The sequence below is a fragment of the Mesocricetus auratus genome, unplaced genomic scaffold (assembly GCF_017639785.1).
Source record: "Mesocricetus auratus isolate SY011 unplaced genomic scaffold, BCM_Maur_2.0 Super-Scaffold_100011, whole genome shotgun sequence".
Classification (NCBI taxonomy): Eukaryota; Metazoa; Chordata; class Mammalia; order Rodentia; family Cricetidae; genus Mesocricetus; species Mesocricetus auratus.
In genome coordinates this window covers 25,206,464-25,232,767 of record NW_024429195.1, presented here as the reverse complement: position 1 = coordinate 25,232,767, position 26,304 = coordinate 25,206,464, and the positions used below count along the sequence as shown (strand labels likewise).

General features: G+C 44.4%; 1 protein-coding gene across 2 annotated transcripts in view; it reads right to left on the bottom strand.

Annotated features, from left to right (window-relative positions):
- Ankrd50 (ankyrin repeat domain 50) overlaps positions 1-11,361 on the bottom strand; it is a 33,292-nt gene extending 21,931 nt beyond the window's left edge. The window contains exons 1-2 of one of the 2 annotated variants that reach the window (XM_040754467.1): positions 11,232-11,361; positions 9,271-10,562 (exon numbers count right to left, since the gene is read on the bottom strand). In XM_040754467.1, the coding sequence (XP_040610401.1) occupies positions 9,271-9,782 (512 nt within the window). In that variant the 5' untranslated portion in view covers positions 9,783-10,562; positions 11,232-11,361. The other variant, XM_040754468.1, reaches the window with a different exon arrangement.
- Between the last annotated feature and the right edge of the window lie 14,943 nt (positions 11,362-26,304).

The window sequence follows — 26,304 nt, the reverse complement described above, 5'->3', positions numbered from 1 at the left end:
TGTGGCCTTAGATGCCATGCAAGACTCGGCTGGATCTGAACCGCTTGTTCACCTTCTGTGCTTACATGATGGGGTTCAGCTTTTCAGAACTCACCCTCCAGTGTCCGACCCTCGCTGGGCTCCTCCCTCCAGCTTCTATTTGCAGTAAACTCAAAATTCCAGACTTCCCAGCCGAGATCCCAAGAGACAAATCTTGCTTTATTTCTGACATAACTCACATCCAACAAGCTCTCAGGTCAATCTGACAACAAACTCAGAATACACTTATACTGGGTCATTCACTTCTCCAAGTTCAAGCACACAGATGACCGCATTGGCCATCTACTGCTTTCCTTGTTTTAGCTCACCTACCCTCTTCTCAGGACATCAGCTACCGTGACCTTATGAAACCAGAAGTCAGATTATCTTTGTCTAACGAGCTTCAAAGGCCTCCACTCTACTCAAGGAAAAAATGAATGTCCTTACGGCCATCTAAAGCTCTTTCAGGCTCCCCGCTAGTTGTGCCTCCCACTGGGAGCTCTCTCCTAGACACACAAGCACACCTCTGTTCTTCGACTTTAAACCAACTCCCACCCAGTCCAGGACCTTGTACTTGGTATCTTCTGGGACTGAAGGGCTCTTGTCAAACTTCCTTCTAAACATTCTAAGTAGCACTATATGAAAGAGCAGCCCACTTTCTAATTTCCCAGCCCTCGCTCATGCCCTGCTTCGGTTTCTATAAAACATTTTTACCTGTCATCTTAACTTCTGGTCCAACCACCTCCTCTAACTGTCAACAAAACAAAACAAAACAAACGAAAGAAGCAAATAAACACACAGGATGTTTGCCACATCTGCTTGATGCATATCCTAGACAAGAGCTGGTGTACCCAGTGCATCCCTCACCCCTAATATGCATTCGAACAAACAAACCAAAGTACTAAAGTGGCCTCAGCATCACTGAATGCCTAAGGATACTCTAAGAGGACCTGGTTCCCAGTATCCACATCAACTGGCTTACCACTGTAATCCCAGCTCCAAGAGATCTGACCTGCTCTCCTGGCCTCTTAGGGTATCTATACTCATGTGGCATATATATACAAACACATATGCATAAAAAATAAAGTAAATCTTTAAAATAAAAAAGTCATAGGAAAATGTTGCCTAATGATGATGCTGGCTATACAACCTCATCTGTACAGTGCCTCTCTGGGACTCCAGATAGCTCACGCCTCGGACCTCTCAGAGGCAGTGAGATGAAGGACTTCCTTAGCTGTCCACACTTTTATTCCCTCTGAATATGGGAGTATTCTTGCTACGGCAGGGAAATGATGTAAAAGACATTTGTTCTTCTACAACTCTTTAATACATATAACTATGTGTGTAAACTGTTTCTCACATGAAAATGGAGTATTTCAGAATCAAATGTGGTTAAAACAACAAAAATTATATCAATGTTGCCAAAATTAGAATGTTTTATATTAAAACAAGTAATTGGCTAATAGTTTAATAGTAATTGCTTTTACTATGTTCTAATAACCATGTACTCTACTTGCTCAAAAAGGTAGGCAAAACGACAAAGTTAAGGCCAAGGCCAAGAGGGGACCATGGAGAGCTCAGGTTTTCCTCTCCAGGTGTAAGAGGTGCTGCCAGGTGTAAGTGGTTCACTATCTCTGATGGTCCAGGGAAGGCTGCCATAGTTCTGGCAACGCAGAAGGATTTAGTCATGGTGGGAAGTGGAAACAGGAGGTGTTGGATTAATTTTGGAGGTAAACAAGCTGCTGGCAGATTGAGTATATGGATGAGAAAAATTGATTAACCCATGACTCCCAGCTTCCTAATGAAAACAATGACTTCCCATTTGAAATACTCCTTTATTAGTCTTGCAGTTATTTTCATAATTGTGGTCTATCTCACGCATCCAGCCCCCAATAACAATTACATATACTCTTCTTGTGTCTATGCGTTTGTTTTATCTACTCCAAGCTTAGGGTCAGGTTGCAGCTGGCCTGTCTCTCCTTAACTGTTATCACTGGACCAGCAGGCCAACTAGAGCACATTCTCACCACAGTTCCGTTACCATGGTGATGGCAAGAAGTACCAGAGAAAAAGCTGCAATGAAGCCTCTGTTAAGGTCATACCTACCAACATGGCCCAGGTCTCAATCTCAAGAAAACAGAGACAGACATGGCTCTAGACTTCAGCTGCTTCAACTGTGGGCTGCAACTCCACATGTGGTTCCATTACTTTTGAAAAATAACTTTGAAACAGTGAAGATTTCCAAATACACCATGACCCAAAATTAGGTCAACATAAAATACCTAATAAAGTGTATGTTGATGGGAGATGTCATTGTGAAATCTGTCTCTTATTGGTTGTTGAATAAAGCACTGTTGGCCAATAGGGAAGCAAGATAGGTGGGACTAGGAGTTGAGGAGGACTCTGGGAAGGAGAAACACAGGGAATCACGATGTAGCCTCCAGAGGAGTAAAAGGTCCGGACCCTTTCTCTGGTAAGAGAAATACTTAGATTAACAATTATGAGGTAAATACTTAAATCAGAGATAGACAGTAAGAAATCAAGCAAACGGCCAACAGCTTCATAATTAATATAGCTTCCTGTGTGTTTATTTGGGGACTGCAACTGGGGCAGAGCCCAAGCGGCTGGCAGGGGAAAAGCCAAAGCGGCTGGCAAGGCCTGTGCTATGTGGAAGGACTTCACTGCAGCCTTGGCTTTGAACATGAGACATGGAAACTGCACACAGCACACACTGTTAGACCCAAGGTCTGAAACACTTCAGCGGATTTGGGACTTGCATTATGAATCACCTTGCTTCAACTCAGCAAACAAAAGTCTTTCCATACTTTTATACTTCATTCCTTGGCATGTAAGCATCGAGTCAAGATATTTCTGGATTGCACTTGCAACATCTTTATTTATTTTAAGAATGTGTGACACGTATGTGACACATGTGCACGTACACACACACACACACACACACACACACACACACACACAATTAAAAAACAGAAAAAGGAAAGACACCTCGGAAGGGAAGTGATTTTGAACCAAGGTTAGTTAGTCAGGGATGGCCAAGAGAAATGACAGGCATAGATCAGGATAACGAGATCTGCACTGTTGACTATGACATTAGATAAGATAGAACCATGCACATCAAGAACATGTGAGGGTGTTTTGTAGGGCAAACCTGAGAGAACCCAGGGGAAGAGCCACCAAAGAACTGTCAGTGGGGAATGCACTAGAAAGAACAATGAAACCTGCAAAAGGCAGGCTGAGCCACAAGCTCAGAGGCCAACAGTCATACACCCAAATCTCCCTGTGAGTATGCCCGACAGAAGTCACATTTCTGTAAAAAGAACTGAGTGACAGAGCCGAGGAAGACGTGCCATTTACAGGCACAAGTTCAAGAAAACCTGAGTCAAGTTTGTAGAGAACACTCAGGGTGTTTCTGACACATGCAAACAAATCAAACTGTCCACATGTAAGACAGAGCAGACAACATCACTCAGAGCACGTCAGCTCACAAGCAGACAGCAGCTGGCTCAGTGTCCACATCCCTGTTAGAGAACCTTCCCGAGGAATGAAAAAGTCTGTATGGAAATGCTAAATTCCAGAATTGGGTAAAAATATCCCAACTTGCAGGGCACACAACTTTCTTCTCTCTGGTCTGAAAGGAAAATCAAAGCTATCCAAAGTGAATTAAAAATATGCATGCAGAAGCAACATGTTGTGTCAGCATTACATGAGTGCTGGGAGGCCAAGGATGCAGAGCAGCTAGCAGCTACAGAGAGCCTGACTTCAGGTGTTCAGATCTCAGAATCCACCTCGGAGCAAGAGAGCAGATCCACGGGAGAGAAAGCAGGAGGCTCAAAGAATGGAACCCATCCTGGAGGAAAACCATGGAGTGGGGCTGGAGAAACGGCTCGGGATTAGGGTGCTCACTGATCTTACAGAGAACCCAAGTTCAGTTCCCAGGACCTACATGACAGTTTACTACCATCTGTCACTCCAGCTCTACAGGACCCAACTCCCTCTTCTGGTCTCTGCGGACACCTGCACTCATGTGCACGAACCTACATATACACATAATTAAAAATGCTCTTAAAAATAAATACATATCTTAAATGATAAAGCAACGGGTGAAAATGGTCTTGGCCTGAAAGGCACCTGCAAAGTTTTGTATATGAAAATATAGTTTTTGCTGTGTTTAAACACTTCCATAGGGATCTTCAACCTAAAAATACTTAAGGATGGGAGATGAGGAGGGTGGAGGATGGTACAGCGTTAAGAAACTACTGTTCTTGCAGAGGACCCAAGCTTGACTCTCAGCGCCCACATCTAGTGGTTCATAAGCACCTACTACTCTCGCTCCTGGAGACCTGAGTTCTTATTTTTAACTTTCAAAAATACTTTTTAAAAAGAATGAAAAATAACAGTTATCTTACACAGTACTAGTTATAAAAACCAAGTGATGAAAACAGAATCTGCTGCCATGAGCACACACAGGAGAATAAGAGGGTAGGCCCTCTGCCCTGAGTCTTCTGTTGAAGACAGGTGAGATGAGAGATGAGCATCGAGTCACTAAGTTACCTGATGCCAACTCACACAGGTGGTTAATAAATTAAAAATCACTACATTCGTCTGTTCTGCATTTGAAACTAGCCTCAACAATACAATATTTTTGTTTTTTTAAAACTCATTCAAAGGCTTCAGCCTTTTAGTTATGCTAGGGAATATTTTAGATAAGCAAGCAACATTATGCATTCATTAAATGATAATTACTTAGCAGCTGCTGGCATCATGCAAAGTGCTAACTAAGCACTACAGTAGGCAGGAAAAGTTCCTCGGGCATGAATGACATCATGAAGATGGTGGAGAGAGGTGGGGACAAAGGATGGTTGCATGAGTAAGACCCCAGGCAAGAACAAGGAGATGGCAGACCGAATTACCAGATAGATCCCGACCTTCCAGGATTCCTGTTCTGTTGGGTGGGCGTGTGAACTGATCTCTCAGCTTGAGATTTTTGAGTCCACTGCCCTTGCCAATAACACACTACCTGCCAAACTCTCAGTGCCCACAGCCATTCACCCATCTTTAATATTTCATCACAATCCTATTCCACTTACACTTGGTACCAGAGGGAGAGGGACACCTGCAAGCATCATCCAGAAATAAAGGCAGGGATGGAGACAAGGGCTTCTGGGCATCGTGTCCACCTAAGTCTAAAGGACCTAGACTGGGGCCTAGCTGGCAGCTGGTTGCCTAGTGAAACAACATCTTCTATCCTGCTTCTAAATCACACAAGAGACCTGAAGCCACTACCCACAGCACCTCACCACAAAGAGTTACCGTTTGCTCAGAAATAACAGGATTGCTAAGGGTTACAGGGCTGACAGGAAGCCCTGCCTCTCTCGTTCTAACTACACAAGATGCCATGCTGAAGGCGAAACACACAGCTTTGTAATGAAAACCTGGGATGGGAGGGAACAGAAAGAAAGAAAGGAGCCACCAGTTCTCAGCACAAATAAAAATGAAAGCATTATAAACTCAGTTCCTTTGAGTAACAGAAATGTGCTTTAAAAAACCCCTATAAACACACACAATTAACTGAAAACTAAAAGAAAAGAAACAAGCAATTGTGTGTTTTTATGTCTCTTCAGTAAGTGAAATAATGGTGTGCGTGGCACAGTGCTCTCGTGTCACATGAACACTGTAATGGGTTTCCAACCTAACCCTCACTTCATAGAAGCAGGGTGGGGATTACTTAGAATCTAGTCTCTCTGGCGGCAGGATTGTAGCTGCCCCACACATTGCTTTATTTCCAGCTCAATTCGACTCAGAACTCAGCACAACATTCACTGTCCGCTCATGAATGAATGAATGAATGAATGAATGAATGGGAGGGGAACTTTGGACAACTACATCTGAGAAGCATCATGCCATGTCTGAGGCGAAAGGAGCTGCCATGTATAAATAGATAAAAGTCACTCCAATAAACTCAGCCATACATCATGTCATGTAAGAATATAACTAGTGGTACTACACAGTCTACAAGGAAAATGGTGAAAAATAAAACTGAGGGGGGAAAGTTAAGTGGATGAAAAAGATGTGCCTAAATCTCCCCTCAGTCAATTTCCAGCTGAGATTTTTCTCCATCAAATATAGACTGCTGTCCTAATGTTTCCTGTGTGTTCTCAAAGCCATTCATATTATCAAGATTTACACGTTAAGAAAGTAATGCTACAAAAGCTGGCTTTGAAATGTTTATAGAAAGGAAAAAGGATGATTCTATTTTTCTAGGCTTACATTTACATTTTATTTAATCCTGTATCAATTATCTAATCTCACACCATGCTGGCTTGTTTTATGCCCACTTGACACAAGCTACAGTCATCTGAGAGGAAAGAACTTCAGTTAAGAAAATACCTCCTTAAAATGGCTGTAAGCAAGCCTGTAGAGCATTTTCCCAATTGGTGGTTGATGTGTGAGGGCCCAGCCAGGTCCCTCCCTAGGTTGGTGACCATCCCTGGGTTGGTGACCCTGGGTTCTGTAAGAAAACAGGCTGAGCAAGCCACGAGGAGCACGGCAGTAAGCAGCATCCCTCCATGGCCTCTGCATCAGCTCCTGTCTCCAGGCTCCTGCCCTGCTTAAGTTCCTGCCCTGACTTCTGTTGGTGATGAACACTGATGTGGAACCATGACTAACCCAACCTCCCCAGGTTGCTGATGGTCATCCCAGAAACTCTAACTGGCACATCCCCTTAACTGTCTTCCCAAATAAAGTAGCTACTTGAAAACGACAGCTCTCTCCTGGGTGACCTGTTGAATAGTGTCTATTCATGCTTAAATCAAACATGCTCCTAATACATTTTTCTGAAGAACTCACTCAAAGTGGGTTGTCTAAGTTCACTTTGTACTGCTGTAACAAAATACCCGAGTGGGAAGGGTATAAACGACGACCTTACAGGGTTTCTTACAGTTCTAAAGGGTGGGAAACCCACGATGGAGGAGCCTCCGTTCAGGAGGGACTTCTTGTTAAATGACCGAATGGAAAGGCAAGCAAGCAGACACACAGAAGTATAGGTGAGACCACCAAGGGACTGGCACTTTTGTCAAGCAGGACAGGGTGGGTGTGGTTTTCACCCATAGCCCTAACGTGGCTTCCTTCCCTTCCATTAGTTAATAGCTTCAAATCAGGCAGAAAAATAGTTACAGACTAAAGTCTGAATAGGAGAAAATTTCCTGAATATCTTAGGAAAATTAATGATACTATGAGGAATGAATTGCTTGGGATGAGAATACATCAAACAAACAAACAAAAAACCAAAAAAAACCCAACAACAACAACCAAAAAAAAAAAAACAATTACCAAACAAGAGTTTGAACTCTTAAATATCAGATGAGATACTCTAGACGTAATTAAGATGTTACCCAGATGGCTTACAGAATAATTTAAAACCTGGCTCCTTAATTATTAAGTTACCTTTAGAAAAGGCAGTAAGGGGGAAGAGGGGTGTTTATGTACCATCTGTAAGGTTTGCAGGGCTTCCAAACTGGGTGCCCTCACCAAACCTGCCACCTGCCACAGGTTTGTACTGATTTCCTCATTGGCTTACAGGCAGTAGCCCTGAATGTGATGGCTAACAAAATAGAAGATTTGTCCGGTGTTTACTGGACAGCTATTTATACATTAACAAGTCTAGAAGAATGTCACCTCTCTCAAACCCTACCTCAAGCTGACTGCCATATTTAAACCATTCACCTTCAACCCTCGGGTGACTACCTATATGACTAGTTTCCATTACTGTGACTAAATGCCTAACAAGAAGGGGGCTTTGGGAACAGTTTGAGGGCACAGAGTCCACTCAACTGGGAAAGTCATGGTGGCAGTAGCCTGAGGCAGATGGTCAGTCAGGAAGGAGGGAGCAGACAGGAAATGGGGTAGGGCTAAGAACTTCAAGGCCTGCCCCCAGGGACCCACTTCCTTCAGTTGGTCCCCACCTCTAGGGCTGCACCTAACTGTGGTCCAAGCTTGCAAACATGAGTCTGTGGGCATCTCCCATTCAAACAGCACGCTTAGTGTCACTCCGTGGGCCATAACATGGTGCTAAACACCTCCCAGCTCTCCACCTTCACAACTCACTTCTATTACTCAGAAGCTCATCAAACAACTCCCCTAGTTACAATAACATGGCTATATTTCAAATGTCAGGCATGCAGAGTCCCATCCGGTTCAGCCTTAGGTAATTTTCCTTCTGCTTTCTCTCCTTCAGTTTCCTCATCAGGAAAATGGAACAAAGGTTCCCATGTCACAGACTCCCTAAGAAAATTACAATGGCTTAATATTTTTAACACATTTGGCACAGCAATTCCCAGTGTTTGATATCACTATTAAATACTTTCAATATCACCTGCAAAAGGTTTAGATTTCAGGACGTAAAACAAACACTGATTTGTCATCCTTTGCAAATCCCTCCTCCAGACACACAAACCTCTCAGGCAGGACATAGAATACTTTACACAGACTAGGTCGTGGAGGAGCTAAGTTGTGTGGAGGAGAAACAGGTACGCAAGAGAGCACCAGAGAAACAGGTACACCAGCACAAGTGACATGTGACTGCTGCTACATGGGCAGAGACTGACACACAGAACTTATCTCCAAGGAATGGTGTTTCCTGGAATGCAGTTTTGCATCTGAAACCATTTAAAAGCAACGTGCTCCCTTACACCAACCCTTCCATCTCAGATTCTTAAATTACAACAATGTTGTCTTCACCACTCAAAGCACTAAGATGCCTCAAATGTTTGCTGTTGTATAGATACCACCATAGATCACTCCCCTTTTCCGCCAGTTAATAGACTACACCCCACAACATGAGCAAATTTCCCGAGGTCTCTGTTTTAGAGAACGTACCTTTCACAATTGCAGAAACTGTAAGTTCTACCATGGACAAAAAAAAAAAAAAAAGCTGGCCTCAGAGAAGTCACACCCCAGTGTCCCAGCACCTAGTGGTTGTATCTTAGAATAAATTCCCCTTCCCATCTACAGGAACTGTTTAAGAAAGGGACATTCTGTTCTTAAAATTAAAGCTTCACATCTAAGCCACACAATAGGCAATAAAACAAAGCTTAAGTTTGGTTCAATTTTCTATTAAAACTAGGGAGGTGTAGTGAGGAGCAGTGATTTACATCCAACACCTGAGCAGTGTAGTCAAGGTATCTCAGACTTGGATGCAGAGATGAGTAAGCATGGCTGCCTTCTTGTGGTTACCTTTTAAATGCTTCCGCGGGGTTCCTCTCACACTCCCCAGGCTCTAGCAGACTTTGGACAGCAGGATCTCTTAGCTTGTCCTCATAACCTTGAAGGAGTCCACTTTGGCAGATCTGGGCTACCAGACCTCTGATAAACCCTCCAACACACAAAGTGTCTGAGTCCTGGGCTTTGCAGAAGTGGAAAGCCAAAGCCTGGCGATGCAGACCTCTCTGCAAGCTGGCTGGTGAGCTGGGCCACAGGAGCTCAGTGCACAGGGCTGTTTTCCCACTGCCGGGTCCTCCCACCAGCAGCACGCCCCAGGAGGCCCCCTTCCCGGAGAGGGCACTAGCATTATTCCCAGCGTTCCCCACAAGGGACTGCGTGTTGGCTGCACTGGTGCAGCAGCTCGACTTCTCCTGGAGGCAGTGCTGAAGTTTGTGGAAAACCCATTCCCGACAGTAGAACTGCTTCCCTTGCAGGAGACTCGTTTGGGCCATTTTGCAGACTTTCTCTTCCCAAGGATTAGTCATAATAGGATTTGGTTTGGTTTGGTTTTTTCTAATCTTCAGTGTGAGCTAGAACTCAGATACAGTGCCACAGGCTTTCACGTCCATTTGTACATCACTTATATGCTGTTAGTTAACTGGGAACGACCAGTTACAGTGAAATTCAACATCTCCAGAGTTCGTTTGGCAAAGGAATGTGCATGTCTTTATTTGGTTCCATGGCCTTAATTAGCGAAGGATATATATTTAATTGTCATGCAGATGTAAAACCGGCTTGTCACGAAGCTGGGCAACACCATTCCTGGATCTTCCTGGGTCACAGAACTCTGTGGCTCAACGTGGAGTTCATGTGATGGTAGATCTTTCAAGTACACAAATGAGAAAACACATCTGGAAACAGGAGCGAATGGACAGTGCTTGGATCTATAGGAAACGCCCCCACAGCACGGCAAGCCTCAGTGCTCTATCTGAAAACGAGACGCAGAAAAGCCATCCATTATGTTAAGTGGCACCAGAGAGATTGCATTTAGACAGTATGTAGGTAGCAGCGCTGTGTCTCTCTCGCTGAAGGGTGAGCATTCCGAGCCTAGAGCTTAGTTCTTGCCAGTTCCAGACATCTGACCACTGCCAGGGAACTGTTTCAAATTAGTCTCTTATGTGGCAAAAATCACAAACCTCTGTTGACACCTTCTTAATGGAAAACATTCATAGAATAAAATTTTCGAGATGACAGATTCTTAATAGACTTGTTTGTAGGTTCCGTGGTGTTCCCATGAACAGGCAGCCAACAATTCATTCCCAAAACTAAAACGAAGCAAGCAAAAATATCTTTAGTGCAAACCACCGCGTTAGAACCTATTAGTTACAACTCACCCCATAAAGCACTTTCAAAAAGTTACATGATTACCCCTCAAATAATCCCATTTTATACTTTTTTCCTTCCCCTATGGGTATGCTTCCGAGACAGGCTTTAACTGAATTAACCCAGATTTTGAAAGCCTCACCGTCGAAACGGAAACAAAATGGTACTTTAAACCACCTACAGAACACCCTGGATTTCAGCCCGAAAGCCCTCACAGCGTTAGCTGTGCGAGAGCGCCACTGAGGCAGCTCGGGCTTGCCCCGTCCGGTGGGGCTTCTTTGTTGATAGTTTGCAGACCCTGGGGGAAGCACGGGACTGCGGCTGTACCGGACCTGCTCCCGAAGGTCGGCTGAGCCCGGGGCAGGCAGTCCGCACTCGGGCCCAGGAGGACGCCCAGCTTCCTTTCGTGCTCGCGACCGCAGCTCCGGCCCCGGCTCGGCTGTCAGACAAAGGCTCGGAACGAGGTGTAGCCCGGTGCGGCGCGGGCAGGGCGCGGCCCAGGTCCCGCCGCGGGCGCCGCCGCCAGCCCCGGGATCCAGAGAGGGTCTGACCCGCCCGGCCCGAGCTCCGTTTGCAGAGGCCGCTTCACCGGGCCCGCTGCCCGCGGTTACCTTTCAGCACCCACGCTCCCGGGTTCCCCGCAGCCGTTCCGCCGCCCCAGCCCCCGGTGCTCTCCGCTTCGCTCCCGCCTGCGGCTCCCAGCCGCCGCCAGCCCGGCCGCCCCGCACCGCGGCGCTCCGCCCAGCCCCCACCGCCGCCACCGCCGCCGGCGCAAAGACTGTCTCAGCCAGCGCCACCGCCCCGCCCGCCGCGCAGGGCCCGCCCCGCACGGACACGCCCACCCCCGCCCCGCTGCACGCAGACCACGCCCTGCACGGACCACGCCCCTCCCGATAGGTCACGTCCCGCATAGACCCCGCCCCTCCCGCTCAAGCCCCAACTCCATTGGCCCGTCTCTCGCAGGCCCTGCCCCACCTCTCTTTCCCCACAGGCCCCGCCCAGCTCATAGCCCCGCCTCATCTGCCCAGCCATTCCCCTCAGGCCCCACGAGCCACGGCCCCGCCCCACCCCGCCCACCGTCCTCGGCACCGACGCCGAGCTAAGGCAGGCAGTGGTACGGCGGGTGACTTGGGGTGGGGCGGCGTCCTGGTCCCCAAGCTCGGCTCGGTGGCCTCCTTTGTGCTGTGGGTCCCGGGGCTCTCCCGTTGAAAGCCGGCCTGTCGTTGGCCTCCTGTGCCTTGCTAAGAAGGCGGCTCAGTTAGGCCCGCCCAGACTGAGGGGCGGGGCGTTATCGCGCACGCTGAACTCCTGCACCTGTAGTGCCGCGCACCTTTTCCTAGTCGCCAGCGAACATGCAGAAATGAGTACATTCTCCAGAGCTGCCTGAAAGCAAATTTTTATAAAGCTACAGGTTTTTTTTTTAAATAAAGCTTTAGTCATTGCTTAGCCTGTGTCTCCCACAGCATAGGGCAAGACGGTACGTGGATTTTAGTATGTATATAGACTAGTTTAAATTACTCCGTATATATAATTTATAGTAAACTACTCGCTAAGTTAATTAAAACAAGAGTTTAGGCCTGGACCAGAAAGTGGAGAAACCTAGTTTAGTCATCCCCGTTGACATGGAATACTGTTTTTGAGTGGTAGTCTTCGTATGTAGGCTGGCCTTGAACCTGGCCATCCTGCCTCTACCTCCCGAGTGCTAGGATTACAGGCATAGATCGTGTCTGCTGAAAGACTATCATTAGCTATAACAGTCACTAGTCTTCAGGCCCATTTGGTTTTTAATTTTTCACTTACATGTATCTCACAATTCGCTTTTATAATTTTGTTTCTCCTAATAGAAAAAGAACAATAGCTTGCATACAATTTTATCAAATTTAATTTTATCAATTACCTAAATAAAAAAATAACATTAACAACATTTGCTCTTGGTATATACATTACTTTAGCTTTGTTTGACACAGGATCTCACTGTGCCTCCCTGGAGGGCGCTGTGTAGCCCACGGTGGCCTCACACTCAGAAAGATTTGCCTGCCTCTACCTAGTGAGTGCTGAGGTTAAATGTATGAGCCACCAAGCCCAATAGCTCGCATACATTGTTTTATTTCTTGGCCATATTTTCTCTAACAGAAGATCTTTCTGGGAAAAGAAATTTAAAAAATAGTTTTCCTTGTCATTTTAAATTTTTCCTTATATTTTTTCTGGTTGCATAAATGTGAAATGGATTGTTAATAGGTGAGGTACCTATTAAGCTCAAAGCAAACTGGCTGAATAAAGTATAGTTTCAGTTTCTAATTTCTTTACTTGAAAACTACAATTTTCACACCAAATCTTTTCTTAGATTGTTTTTTATTCATATTCAGGGTTATATCTTTCAACAAATATGATTAAAAAACAAACTCATCATACTTCTTAAATTTAAGTTTATATTAATGTTTTAGGATTTATGCACTTAAATCATTTGTGTATAAAATAAATTTTCATCCAGTTAGGAACAGCACCTCCAATCAAAAGATTCACCCCACAAACAAAGGTATTAAAAAGTACATATAAAATTTCAAAATGAGAAAAATATCCATTTCTCTGTGAGCCTCAGCAGGCAGAAGTCACAAACATCAAAAACTGAGACTAGAGAATTTAAGATGTTTGAAATGTACAGGACTCCTGCCGGTACTCTGGTATAGGGTTTGCTCACAAAGCCAAGCTTTAAGGCCTTGGGTATCTTCAGATTATGCCATGACTTTCAAGAATTCTGCTTGCTGTGTGCTTCCTTACAAGATGACATGGTCTTCCCTACACATATTCCAGAGAGGTTACATTGGATTCCCGCTGAATCTCAGGAAGGCACACATTGCAGGAATCCCAAGTGTGGGAGGCGGTGCCTGACCACAACACGGAACCAAGTCCTCAAGTATCTAGCCACGCTGCCTGTGCGCCTCTCTCTCTCTCTCTCTCTCTCTCTCTCTCTCTCTCTCTCTCTCTCTCTCTCTCTCTCTCTCTCTCTCTCTCTGTCTCTCTGTCTCTCTCTCTCTCTGTGTGTCTGTGTGTCTGTGTGTGTGTGTGTGTGTGTGTGTGAGAAAGAGAGAGAGAGAGAGAGAACTTGTCACTCCCATAAAGCTGTATTTTGAGTTTGAGTTTTGAGATAGATCACTATCCTAGAATGAAAAGTGCTTTTCTAGGGAAGAAGTTGTCTTGAGTGGCCTTTCCCATTTCCCCACAGATTGAAAAACTCCTCACAGATGATGTTGCCACACACCACTCAGTAGGGCAGAAGCTGAAAGCAAAGAAGGCGCCACAGAAATGAAGGTGCTATTAGTACAGGTATTGTTTACACACACATGAGACATGCTGGTTATGCTGTCTGAACTTAACAGAAATGGAGAGAATAGAACAGATTTTTCCATGTAAGAATATGGTAGCTCGCCGGGCGGTGGTGGCGCACGCCTTTAATCCCAGCACTCGGGAGGCAGAGGCAGGCAGATCTCTGTGAGTTTGAGGCCAGGCTAGACCGACAGCCTCCAAAACAATACAGAAAAACCCTGTCTCGTAAAACCAAAAAAGAAAAAAAAAAAAGAATATGGTAGCTCACACCTAGAATTCCAGCACTCCAAAACTCTAGACAGGAGAATTTCTGGGAGTCAGAGGCCAGTCTGGGCTGCGTCTTGAGACCCTGCCTCAAAGGACCAAGACAGAGAGAGACTGTGAGGCACATATTGTTGTGCCTGTCCTCCTGTGACAGCCTTTGGAGGAGTGCCTGTTTGAGTTTTTCATATGGAAGGCACTTGTCACCTGCTCTCTTCTAGAAAACATCCCTAAAGTAGCCTTTGCTTATAAAACATGTGAGTCACAGGTATTTTCCCTCAGAGGGTAGGAGAAACCCCGCAAATATTGTGTTTTGCAGAATGCCAGTCCAAGGGAATGCAGACCTTCCTTCCGGGTATGATTAAGCCGTTGATTGCAAGGTTTTGCCTTTATTCTCTAGGCTTCGAGATAGAGCATAAATTGTCAGCAGACCCCAGTGTTACACCTACAATAGACTTAGTAGCATGAATTTAAAGCTTGTACCCTTGTCCAGCTCTCAGAGGCAGAAAGGAACTTGTCTGACAATGTCATTGAACTTTGTGCAATAACAATCTTCTAACTGCAACCTCAAAGTCACCCTCCAGCTTTCAGAGACTCGTGCTCATAAGTATTCTCTGAATCACACTGTAAATACCCGAGAACCTTGGAAACTAAATTAGTAGCAAGTGCCCTTCATGAGTCCTTATATACGGTCTGTGCCATATGTTCATGGGCAATCGTAGCCATGATCACACAGAATTACACCAATTTGAACCCGATGTTAAATGTCATCCATCACGGTGAACTTTTGTAACTTTATTATGTCCGCTACGCATCCTCCAGTGAGATGGCAAGGAAACATTGGCTAAATTAATCACTTCATTAGCTTGCATCAAATTTGTTAACTTGAACGTTCCCAGGGAAATGTTTAATCACTTGTCCTCAGGCTGTCTGTGCTCCCGGCAGCACACCTTACTTTTTCTTTCTCCAAACCCCTCTTATCTGCTGAGCCACATTGATAACTTCAGGTTCGTAGCTTGCCTTCAGTGAGAAGACTAATGCCTTGTGCTAGAAAGCACAAAGGTAAACTACGGAAGTCAGGAATCTAATTAGACATGCTCCTCAAGGACTGGAGAGATGGCTCTGAGGTTAAGAGCTAAGACTGCTCGCAGGGAAAGAGTTCAGTTTCTAGCACCCACACTGGTTGGCCTCTGGGGACACCTGCAGTCACATGCACATACCTACACACACACACACACACACACACACACGCACGCACGCACGCACGCACGCACGCACGCGCGCACGCACGCACGCACGCACACACACACACACACACACTTAGAAAATAAAACTTAAGAAAGCAGACAATTGGCCGGGGTTGGTGGCGCATGCCTTTCTTTAATCCCAGCACTCGGGAGGCAGAGGCAGGCAGATCTCTGAGAGTTCTAGGCCAGCCTGGTCTACAAAGGGAGTTCCAGGACAGTCTCCAAAACAATACAGAGAAACTCTGTCTCGAAAAACCAAAAAAAGAAAAAAAAGAAAGAAAGAAAGAAAGCAGACAATTTCCTAAGGTCTCAGCGGCTCCTGTGGGCTCTACAGTCCCTGTGCTACACAGCACTGGGAGCTCAGGCAGGCGTGTGGTGATGCTGATACAGACAGAACTACACTGTGATAATGATGCAGATGACAGAGACAGCTGCAACACAGCAGGAGGTCTTCAAAGATGTCTGCCAGAGGGTTGTGTTCCTCTTTGTTTGAAGTTAGGTCACAATGCTAGCCACAAAAGCTGTAAATCATAATTTTCTTAACGAGTCAACTGGGGTAAGTGCCTGAATTTTTGATTAGCCCAATATAATATACCATCCTTCTTTTAGGGGCTGTTAATTTTCTTCTTAACTTTTTTTGAGTGGTGCCTCAGCTCACTCTGTGTAATTGAGATTCCAAGTCAACACTGAGTTGGTTAGACATTGTCCAGTCAGTGGTGGCTGCAATGCCAGAAACATGGAAAATATCCTACAAAGTAAATGCAAAGATTCCCATTCTTCAAAAGTGAGCTACCTCAGTCTCCTAGGTAGATGCCACGATGCACCTTGCCTCCTGTAGAGGGTTCCTTAAACAATCCTCTCAGTGTATCCTGTTGGCCACATTTGAATGTCACAACATGAGAGTACATCAGCTCTAGGATTTTCCACCTGGGAAGGCTCACGTTTAAGAACCATCATTAAGAGAGGAGAGGCCCAGGCAGCCCAACATCCCAGGATACAGTGAGGTCCCAATGTCACCATGAACTAACACCATGAACTACACAAAGAATAGTAACAGATTGTCCAAAGGAGCCTGTGAAGCCTCGGTAACTTCAGGGTAACAAGATGGCTTCAGTGTCAAGCCTGTACCCTGCCTAGGTGATACAAGAGGTTGCAGAGTGACCCACAAACACAGGTGGAGCACAATAATCCAGAATCTGGGGGTATAGCTCAGTGACAGAGCATTTGACTGGAAAACCTGGAGTGGAGAACGCTCCAAACATGGAAAGTGTTACGATGGCTGCATGAATGAGAAACTCCACTTGTGACTTCACAAGGCGGGCCACCGGCACAGCTCAACGTCGCTGACAGCATGGGATAAAGTAACATCCAGCTATCAGGATAGTATGTCTGTGAGACAAATGAATTTTGTGTTCACATTGTTGGTTACTTTCCTTGTTGCTACATAAACTGTCCAAAGCAGCTTTAGCAAATATGATGGGATGATGGTATGTTTCCAGTCAACATGCAGGAGCATCACCTGGGAGATGAACCTCCCAATGTGACTGTGGGGAGGGAGGTATCTTAGTTATATTAATTGAGGTGGGAAGATGTGGCCCCTGCGGCTGGCATGCACTGCCTGACTGGAATCCTGAACTGCATAATTATGTGTTATGCAAATGAACACATAGCAAAATGGTCATATTTGCTCAGCTAATTCTAGAAAGTCAATCATATTTTTATCAATTTGGCACATTCTAAGGTTAAATTATTTTAAATGAAGAAGGTTAAAATGAACTAATTTTTAAACTTTGGGTATTGGTTGAAGGGTATTCCACCAAACAAGAAAGTCAGATTCTTAATTTATATAGTTAAAAATTAATCAATGTGTGCCAAAACCTATCTTAAGATGAATGTTTTACAAAGGTAATTTATTATATGACATAATAGTTGGCACTGGCTGTATCTTCCTTGGAGAAGTTTGTTATTTGATACGATCTTGGTACTGTGAGCATGTATTATAGCACATGGTAGTTTGATTTGGCTGAGTTTCAAGTAAAATGAATGAAGAGTATTTTATTCTTTATATCCTTATATGCCTTCATTATTTGCTTCCGGAAGATCTTAGCAAAGTCACTTGCACAAGCAACTGGCACTTTCTGTGATTGATAAGATACAGACTGGGCTTTGCATGTGTCCACACAGCATGGACTAGAAACTCTCACACAGTTCCTGAATGTCCAGAAGAACAAGGTGCCACCACACGATAAGGCGAGCATGGGTTGCAAGAGAAAACACTGCGAAGTGTGTCCTGAGAACAAAGCAGAAACCAAAGTTCACTGCAGGGAACTGTCCTAATTTGCCTTCTGATGCTGCTGCGGTAAACACCGAACAAAAAGCAGTTTAGAGAGGGGAGGATTTACTTGGTTTATGGCTTACAACTTACAAACAGTCCGTTCCAAATGGAAGAGAAACCTGAAACCTGGAGGAAGAAACCATGGAGGGACACTGCTTACTAACACGATTCCCAGTTCTATTTAGTCTCTCTCAAATAAATATTTATACTTTAATGTGTGTGACTGTTTGCCTGCATGTATGTCTGTGTACCACGTTCATGCAGGGCCTGAGTAGGAAGCCAGAAGAGGGCATCTCATCCCCAGGAACTGTGAGTGCTGAAGATTGAACCTGGGTCTTCTAGAACAGCAGCTAATGCTCTTTACATCTGAACACCTCTCCAGCCCTCAGTTAGCTCTCTTATATATAGGCCAGGTCCACCTGCCTTGGAATGGTATTGTGTCTGGTAGGTTGGGTCCTCCTGTATCATTTGCAATCAAGAAATGCCCCCACAGTTATAGCCACAGGCCAGTCTGACGGAGGCATGTCTTCAGTTGAGGTTCCGTCTCCCCAGGTGTGTCAAGAGGATGACCCCCCAAGATGAGCCATCACAGGAGTTACTTAATGAGTGTCCATCAAGAGGGTTTCAGTCACAGAAGCCCGAGTTCAGGAAGTCTCTCATTCTGTATTCTTTTGTGTACAGGGTGCTTTAATTTGCAGGAGTTTTAGTTCAGGTCTGCAGGCTTGGAAACAGCAATGACCATAGACAAGGATGGGACAACCACTTAGGAAGGTAGGCGTGAAGTGAAGCCTGACTAACTGCCATCAGGAAATGGGACGTGAAGGCAGCAGTTGTAGGACACTAAATTCTCCCAATTGCAAGACAGGAGGCTGGAGCAGAAGCTGGAGTCCCACAGCCAGCACCTTGGTTGGGACTTTGTGATACCTCAAACCTCGGGTCACCAGCTAGAGTCGTCTGAGTCTGGCTTCCTTTCTGCTGTGCAGAAACTGGGGTGGGGAATGGGGTGATAAGTTGATGCTGGGATCCCGAGTCTGTGGTAACTTGTTTGCTAGCCACAGAAATCTGACAGAGGCCATGTACCATGAGGCCATCACAGCAAATTCTCAAATGTGTCTGAGGCCTTGGCTCTCTCAGTGTGAACCAAAGCCACTAGAATTTTAAGAATAATAGACAAAGGCTAGACCCTTAGAGTGGTTACTAGAAACACAGATTAAAAACAAACAAGCAAAAACATTGCCAGAGAAAGGCTCTGAAGGGCTGAGGCCTGAGGAGCAACATGCTATCAGAACTGCAAGAAGGGACATTCTTGCTTCAGGGTGGGAGGAGCTCAGTTGCTGTTTAGAATGTGAGCCTCGACATGGTAAGCTTCAATGCGGGCCAGAGGAGATTGCTGTGTCAAAGGTGAAGCCTTGCCCTTTGCTGTAGTAAAGAGAGCAGTTCAAGAAAGGGCTGTGAGAGGCTAACAGAGACGAGACGTCATAGTTTGGGAATTCCCCAGCTTCAGACCTGGGGCTCAGACAAAGACTGAACGTGCAGTCGATGGACCCTTTGCTGAAACCAGAAAGAGCAAGACCTCGGAGGATTCAACCCCAGAGCCTGGAGGTAGCCTCCTGTCTAACCCAAGCACCCACCCCTGGTCAGCAGAGGCCATAAAGGAGGAGTCTGTCTCAGAAAGGTGGGCACAGCTTTGTGTCTCACAGAGTAAACCTGGGGACACCCGCAGGAAGCCCAGTAGGTGCTTGAGAATTTGTTATTCCCAGAAAATCGTCCACCTGTGCCTGAAAGGGACTGAGGTTTTATAAAATGGCATAGACACCAGCAGGAAGTCAGGGCCACCAGAATCACTCAGCCACATGGAAGAGAAAGAGGGTCAGAGTGAGATTCCATTCTGGAGGACCTGGACCAAACCCACAAAGGATATTCCAGGCTTTTCCCAGATGGGTTTTAAACCATTCTAAGTTTGCCATTTTTAGATGAGAATGTTGATATTACTCCCCTCCTCCTCCCTCTCTCCTCCTTATCTCATCTCTCTCCCTCCTTATCTCCCTCCCTCTCCTTTCCTCCCTCCCCCCACTCTCTCTTTTTTTTCTTGTTCTTTCACTGCATAGCCCAGGTTGGCCTCTAACTCACCAAGTTCCTCCAGCCTCAGCTTTTGGGATTACAGGTGTGTGCCACCAAGCCCAGTTTGAATCAGTTTTAATTGCCCTGTAACAACCTGCCACACCTATCGCGATGCAAAGCAGTTGAAAAGTGTGTCCCATAGCTCCAGGGGATCTAACACCTTCTTGTGGCCTCCAAGGGCGTCTGCATACACATACACTCACCTAGACATATTCACACACAAGCATAAAAATAAACTGAAAGAAAAAAGAGGCATTAGTCTCCTCACCTGAAATCAGGAACACAAGGCGGTGTCTTTGCCAGCACCCCCTTGATCACGTGTCTTGTCTCATGAACTCTCCTTCTTTTACTTCACCACGACTGGATATTTCATGAAAATGCGAGCTACACTGAAATGCAGAAAGCGGAACTTTTGAAACTCACTACTAAAATATGCAGATATGCATAAAAGGGCATATTATTAATTCATGCATGCATGCATATGCATAAAGGGACACCTTACTAACTCTCTGTGTAACTGTTCCTGCTGCTGCAGTTCCTCTAAAGTAGGAGTTTTCACCAATATTAGAGCCTTGTGACTTCTGAGCTTGATTATACCATGAGCATTCTCTTCCTGCTTCATACACACACACATACACACACACACACACACACACACACACACACACACACGCACGCACGCACGCACGCACGCACGCACGCAAGCAGTCTTGGCCTCTGGCCCTCAGGAACACTGGTATCTTCTTGTATTGTTCCTCGTTCCTCTGACTTGAGCTCTGACTTCCTCTGAGAGTTTTCTCATCTGCTCTTTCTGTGGTTAGAAAGCAGAAGGGTACATCTCTAGCACTCCAGTTAATACTGGGTGTCCTTTTGAATGGCACCTTTTCCCTCACTCCCAAATCCATTCATCTGGAGCCCTGGTGCCCAGCTGTATTTGGAAATGAGGCCATAGGTGGTGATTCAAGTTAAATGTGTCTATAAGCTCTGATCCTGTGGGGCTGGAGCCTCCAAAGAAGAGGCAGGGATGCTTGACAGAGAAATGCTAAGTGAGGGCACAGGCCAACATGGCCATTGGCAAACCAAAAACAGAGGCCTGGCCACATTCCCAGCCTGCTGGTGCCTAAGTCTTAGGCTTCTGGTTTCCAGAGGCACAAGAAGATGCACTTCTGTAGGTCACATCACAGTCTGCTGCTTTTTCTGGTGGCAGTCCTGGTGACGGAATTCAGGGACTGCACAGCTCTTCATGCACAGTTCATCTGCTGGCTCTCAATAGCAGAAGGAAATCCAAACAGCATCATCTAACACTCACAAGCACAGGCGGACGAGTGAAAGAAGGATTGCGGCCTTTCCCCCTTAACTTGAAAACCTGGGAAAGGCCAAGTTCAGTGTTTCCAACTTTCAAGTTCTCCTTAGTTTGTCATTTAGCTATCCCCCCTATACTTCTGATAAAAACTGGCATCAGGGATGTGGCTAAAGACCTGCACCAATCTTCAGGCCTCTTCCAGTTTGTCTTGATGTCTCAAACAATGCCTTTAAACCAGCTCCTTTCCTGGTTGTAACAATATACCTGACCAAGGCAACTTAAGGAAGAAAGGGATTATTTTGGCTCGCAGTTAGAGTCCATCATGGCGGGGAAAGTATGGAAACAGAGGCATGAGTCAGGAAACAGAAGGTGAATTCAGAGCCCTGTTGGGGAAGCTTATTTCTCCTGCCGTCTTCCTTTGGCCCCACTTCATCCATGGTCCCTTCGGTGTGATGTTCTCCCGGGTTCTACATCTCATTTTCTCTTCCCTGGACACCGACACATTCAAACATCCAACCTCGGCTCCTGTCTATATCAAAGGCTCCCTTGAGCTGGCCTGCCTAGTCCGCCTCTTCTGCACCATGCTCCCTGACACTAACTTCCTCTTTGGCTTCACAGAGGTTTGGAATTTCATGTGTTTAGGCATTGACTGCCAACAATAACTTTAAAATAGAGGAAATATAGAATGGAGATAATGAAGGTCTTAGAATTGGGGTAAATAGTTTTGCAGCGCAATCTCACTAGAGATAAAGAAAAGTAAAACAAAACAGGGCATGCTGACTCCTCAAGGAAGAAACAGGAGGATTGGATGGCTGCCAGTACAAGAAGCCCCTAGGTTTGTTATGCTCTTGGCCGGAAGCCACTGGGGCAGGACTTGAGACATGAATCCTCCATCAGAGAGACAGGTCAAAGCAACACCTGCAGACATCTTAAAATGAACTCTAATGAACAAGCTGTTAAGGCCGGTTACTTGTTTTTCTCTTTTCATTCTTTATGTCAGGTCACCTAGTTTTGCTTTTTCTTTTTGCCTCAGAACACATATACTTTAATAGTTATTAAATAACCATGTTTATGTAGCTTACAGACTGTGCTCATATGGGAATTACTTGCTCTACTAAAACAAAGACTATAAATATATTATGTTTAAATGGTCATAAGCCAATTGCATGCTGATACAAATAATGTAATTTTATAAAGGTTTTTTTTCAAAGCAATAATAGCAAAGACTGTGAGAAGACTTCAGCACTCCCCTTTGACAAATCTCTTTAATGTGAGATGTAATAGGAAACAGCTGGGATCTCTGCCTGCTGGGAAATACATGCTTGAGTTGACCTGTTCTTGCTCATATACGCACAACAACCAAGCCAAGCACAACATGTAGTTAGAAAAGGCAAAGAATTATAATAGTTTTTTCATATAATAATTAATGTTCAGCTTCATATTGCATCAAAATTTGGCAAGCAGCATCTTAAATATTAAGTTTCAAAATGGCATCTGACTCCTTGTCAATTAATTGACTGATTCACTTAATTCTGGTTGGTCTGTCTTACTAACTATAACAGTGTATTTTATTGACATATTATAATAAATCCACTTTGTCTATCTTAAACTGCAAAAGGACTTTTTTCAGACATGATTTCATAACACTGAATTTTTATGATTTGGTAAATCACTGAGATGGGTATACACTCCCTTATAGAATACCCATACTAACAAGAAGCAAAACCCAATTCTTGAAATCTCTACAAACCCATTCAAAAAAGAGAGAGGGAAAGCTGTGTGAGCAGGGAGGGAAGTGACAAAGGGAACAAGAAAGGAAAAGATTAAGAAACAAGGCATGAAGGCATGCACATATAAATACATCAGAAAGAAACCCTTTGCTTCACATCATGCTTTGTATGGAGCCTTTTATTTAAAAAATAATTAAAAATATTGGCCAAGTTGATAAAGATGGCCACTAGCATTCCAAGATGAATGTAGTGTGCATGTTTTGCCTGCACACATGTTTAAACACCAACTACATGCCTAGGGACTGAAGAGGGCATCAGCTCCCCTAAGACTGGAGTTACTGACCGCTGAGAGCCTTCATGTGTGTGCGGGGAATCAAACCCAGGTCCTCAATAAGAGCACCAAGTGCTCTTACCCACTGAGCCATCTCTCCAGCCCTAGTTCAAGACTTTTATTGTACTTTGAAAGCCTACATTTTGTCATTGGCAATAAACATTATCATTTGTTTCCCTGAAAGTGATGAGCATGCATTTCATTGCTGAGAAAACCTGCCCTACACACCCTGGACTGGATACTGAAATGTGACTTCCCACTGTCCTGTCAGTTAAAGACAGTTCTCATCAGAACTGTATACCTCAAAGGACTGCTTACAGCATACTGAACATTTACAAAGACAACGGATTCACACAGGTATCCAGCAGGAAATGAAACCAACTGTGAGATTTTAGTAAACATGACCTCTGTACTCTTCCTTGACAGTGACTGCAGTGGTGAGCTACAGCTGCTTATGGCCCCAATGGGTGCTCCTGCCAACTGGGTCTGGAGAGGCATCAACCCCTAAGAACCACCAGATAAACATTGGCACAGAGAAAAGGCCAGTTTCTTTTTTATTACTTTCATGTAGTTCTTGTTAGCCTCATGATTCTCTTACTAGTAGTGTTTTAGGACCTTTAATGTGGTTTAGAGGCACTTGTATGTGTACCTACTGTAACCATCCCCCCAAAACTGTGGTCACCATCATTAATGCCAACATTTAGCGGACTGAGAAAGAAATCAGAGAAATATCACCCTTTACATGAACAACATAAAATATCTTGGTGTAATGCTAACCAAACAAGTGAAAGGCCTGTATAGCAATAACTGTGAATCTTTAAAGAAAGAAATTAAAGAAGATACCAGAAAATGGAAAATCTCCCATGCTCTTGGATAGGTAGGATCAACATAGTAAAAATGGCAATCTTACTAAAAGCCATCTACAGATTCAATGCAATCCCCATTAAAATCCCAGCACAATTCTTCACAGACCTTGAAAGAATAATACGTAACTTTATATGAAAAAACAAAATACCCAGGATAGCCAAAAAAACACTCTGTACAATAAAGGAACTTACAGAGGCATCACCATCCCTGACTTTGACTAGTATTATAGAGCTATAGTCCTGAAAACAGCTAGGTATTGGCACAAAAACACACAGGTAGGCCAATGGAATCTAATTGAAAACTCTGATATGGACACACACACATAGGAATACCTGATTTTTGACAAAGAAGCTAAAATTATACAACAGAAAAAAGAAAGTATCTTCAACAAATTGTGCTGGCATAACTGGATGCTGGCATGTAGAAGACTGCAGATAGATCCATATGTATCACTGTGCACAAAAATTAAGCCCAAATGGATCAAAGACCTTAACATAAATCCAGCCACACTGAACCTCTTCGAAAAAAAAGTAGGAGGTGTCCTCGAAAGAACTGGTACAGAAGACAGATTCCTGAACACTGGTAGCACAGACGCTGAGATCAACAATTAATACATGGGACATACTGAAACTGAGAAGTTTCTATAAATCAAAGGACACAGTCAGCAAGACAAAATGGCAGCCCACAGAATGGGAAAAGATATTCACCAATCCCATATCTGATAGAGGGCTGATTTTCAAATTATACAAAGAATTCAAGGAGCTAGTCACCAAAACACCAAATAATCCAATTAAAAAGTGGGGTACAAAACTAAATAGAGAATTCTCAATAGAGGAATCTAAGATGGCTGAAAGACACATAAGAAAGTGCTCAATGTCCTTAGCCATCAGGGAAATGCAAATCAAAACAACTCTGAGATGCCATCTTGCTCTGTCAGAATGGCTAAAATAAAAAACACCAATAGCAGTTTATGCTGGAGAGGATGTAGAGAAAAAAGAATTGATGGGATAAGTCCTTCTGTGTATATGTTGTTCTATTGGTTGATAAATAAAGTACTGTTGGCCAATAGGGAAGCAAGATAGCTGGGACTAGGAGTCGAGGAGGATTCTGGGAAATGTAGTCAAGAGTACAGAGTTGCCATATGATCCTGGGAGGAGAGGACACATCAGGATGGTGTCCTCAGAAAGATAAATCCTTATAAAAATATATATTAGTAATTATGGTTTAATAATTAAGTCAGAGCTAGCCATTAAGAAAACATAGCAAAACAGCCAACAGCATCATAATTAATATAGTGTCTAGTGTGTTATTTGGGGACAGAGACAGTGGTGGGACCCAGGCCACTGGTGGGAAAGGATACACATTACAAGGAATGCTTCTCAATTGCTGGTGGGAGTGCAAACTCCTACAGCCACTTTGGAAATCAGTATGGTGGTTCCTCAGGAAAATGCGAATCAGTCTACCACAAGATTCAGCAATTGCACTCTTAGGCATATACACAAAACATGCAAATTGATACAAGGACATCTGTTCAACTATGTTCATAGCAGCATGATTTGTAATAGTCAGAACCTGGAAGCAACCTAGATGCCTCTCAGCTGAAGAATGAAGAAAATGTGGTACATTTACACAATGGAGTATTACTCAATGGAAAAAAAAAACAATGGAATCTTGAAATTTGCAGACAAATGGATGGAACTAGAAGAAACCATCCTGAGTGGGGTAACCCAGTCACAAAAAGACAAACATGGTACATACTTACTCATATATGGATTTTAGACATAGAGCAAAAGGATTACCAACCTACAATCCATACCACCAGAGAAGTTAGAAAACAAGGAGGACCTTAAGAGAGACATACGTGGTCCCCCAGAGAAAGGGAAAGGGACAAGATCTCCTGAGCCAATTGGGAGAATGGGGAGAGGGGAGAGACAGAGCTAGGAGAAAGAGAAGGGGAGGGTAGGAGAGGAGATGAGGACATAAGGGAGCAGGAAGATTAAATCGGGGGAAGAATAGAGGAGAGCAAGAAAAGAGATACTATAACAAAGGGAGTCATTATAGGTTTAAAGAGAAATCTGGCACTAGTGAAATGTCCAGAGATCTACATGGATGACCCCAACTAACAATCTAAGCAATACTTCAGAGGCTACCTTAAATGCTCTTCT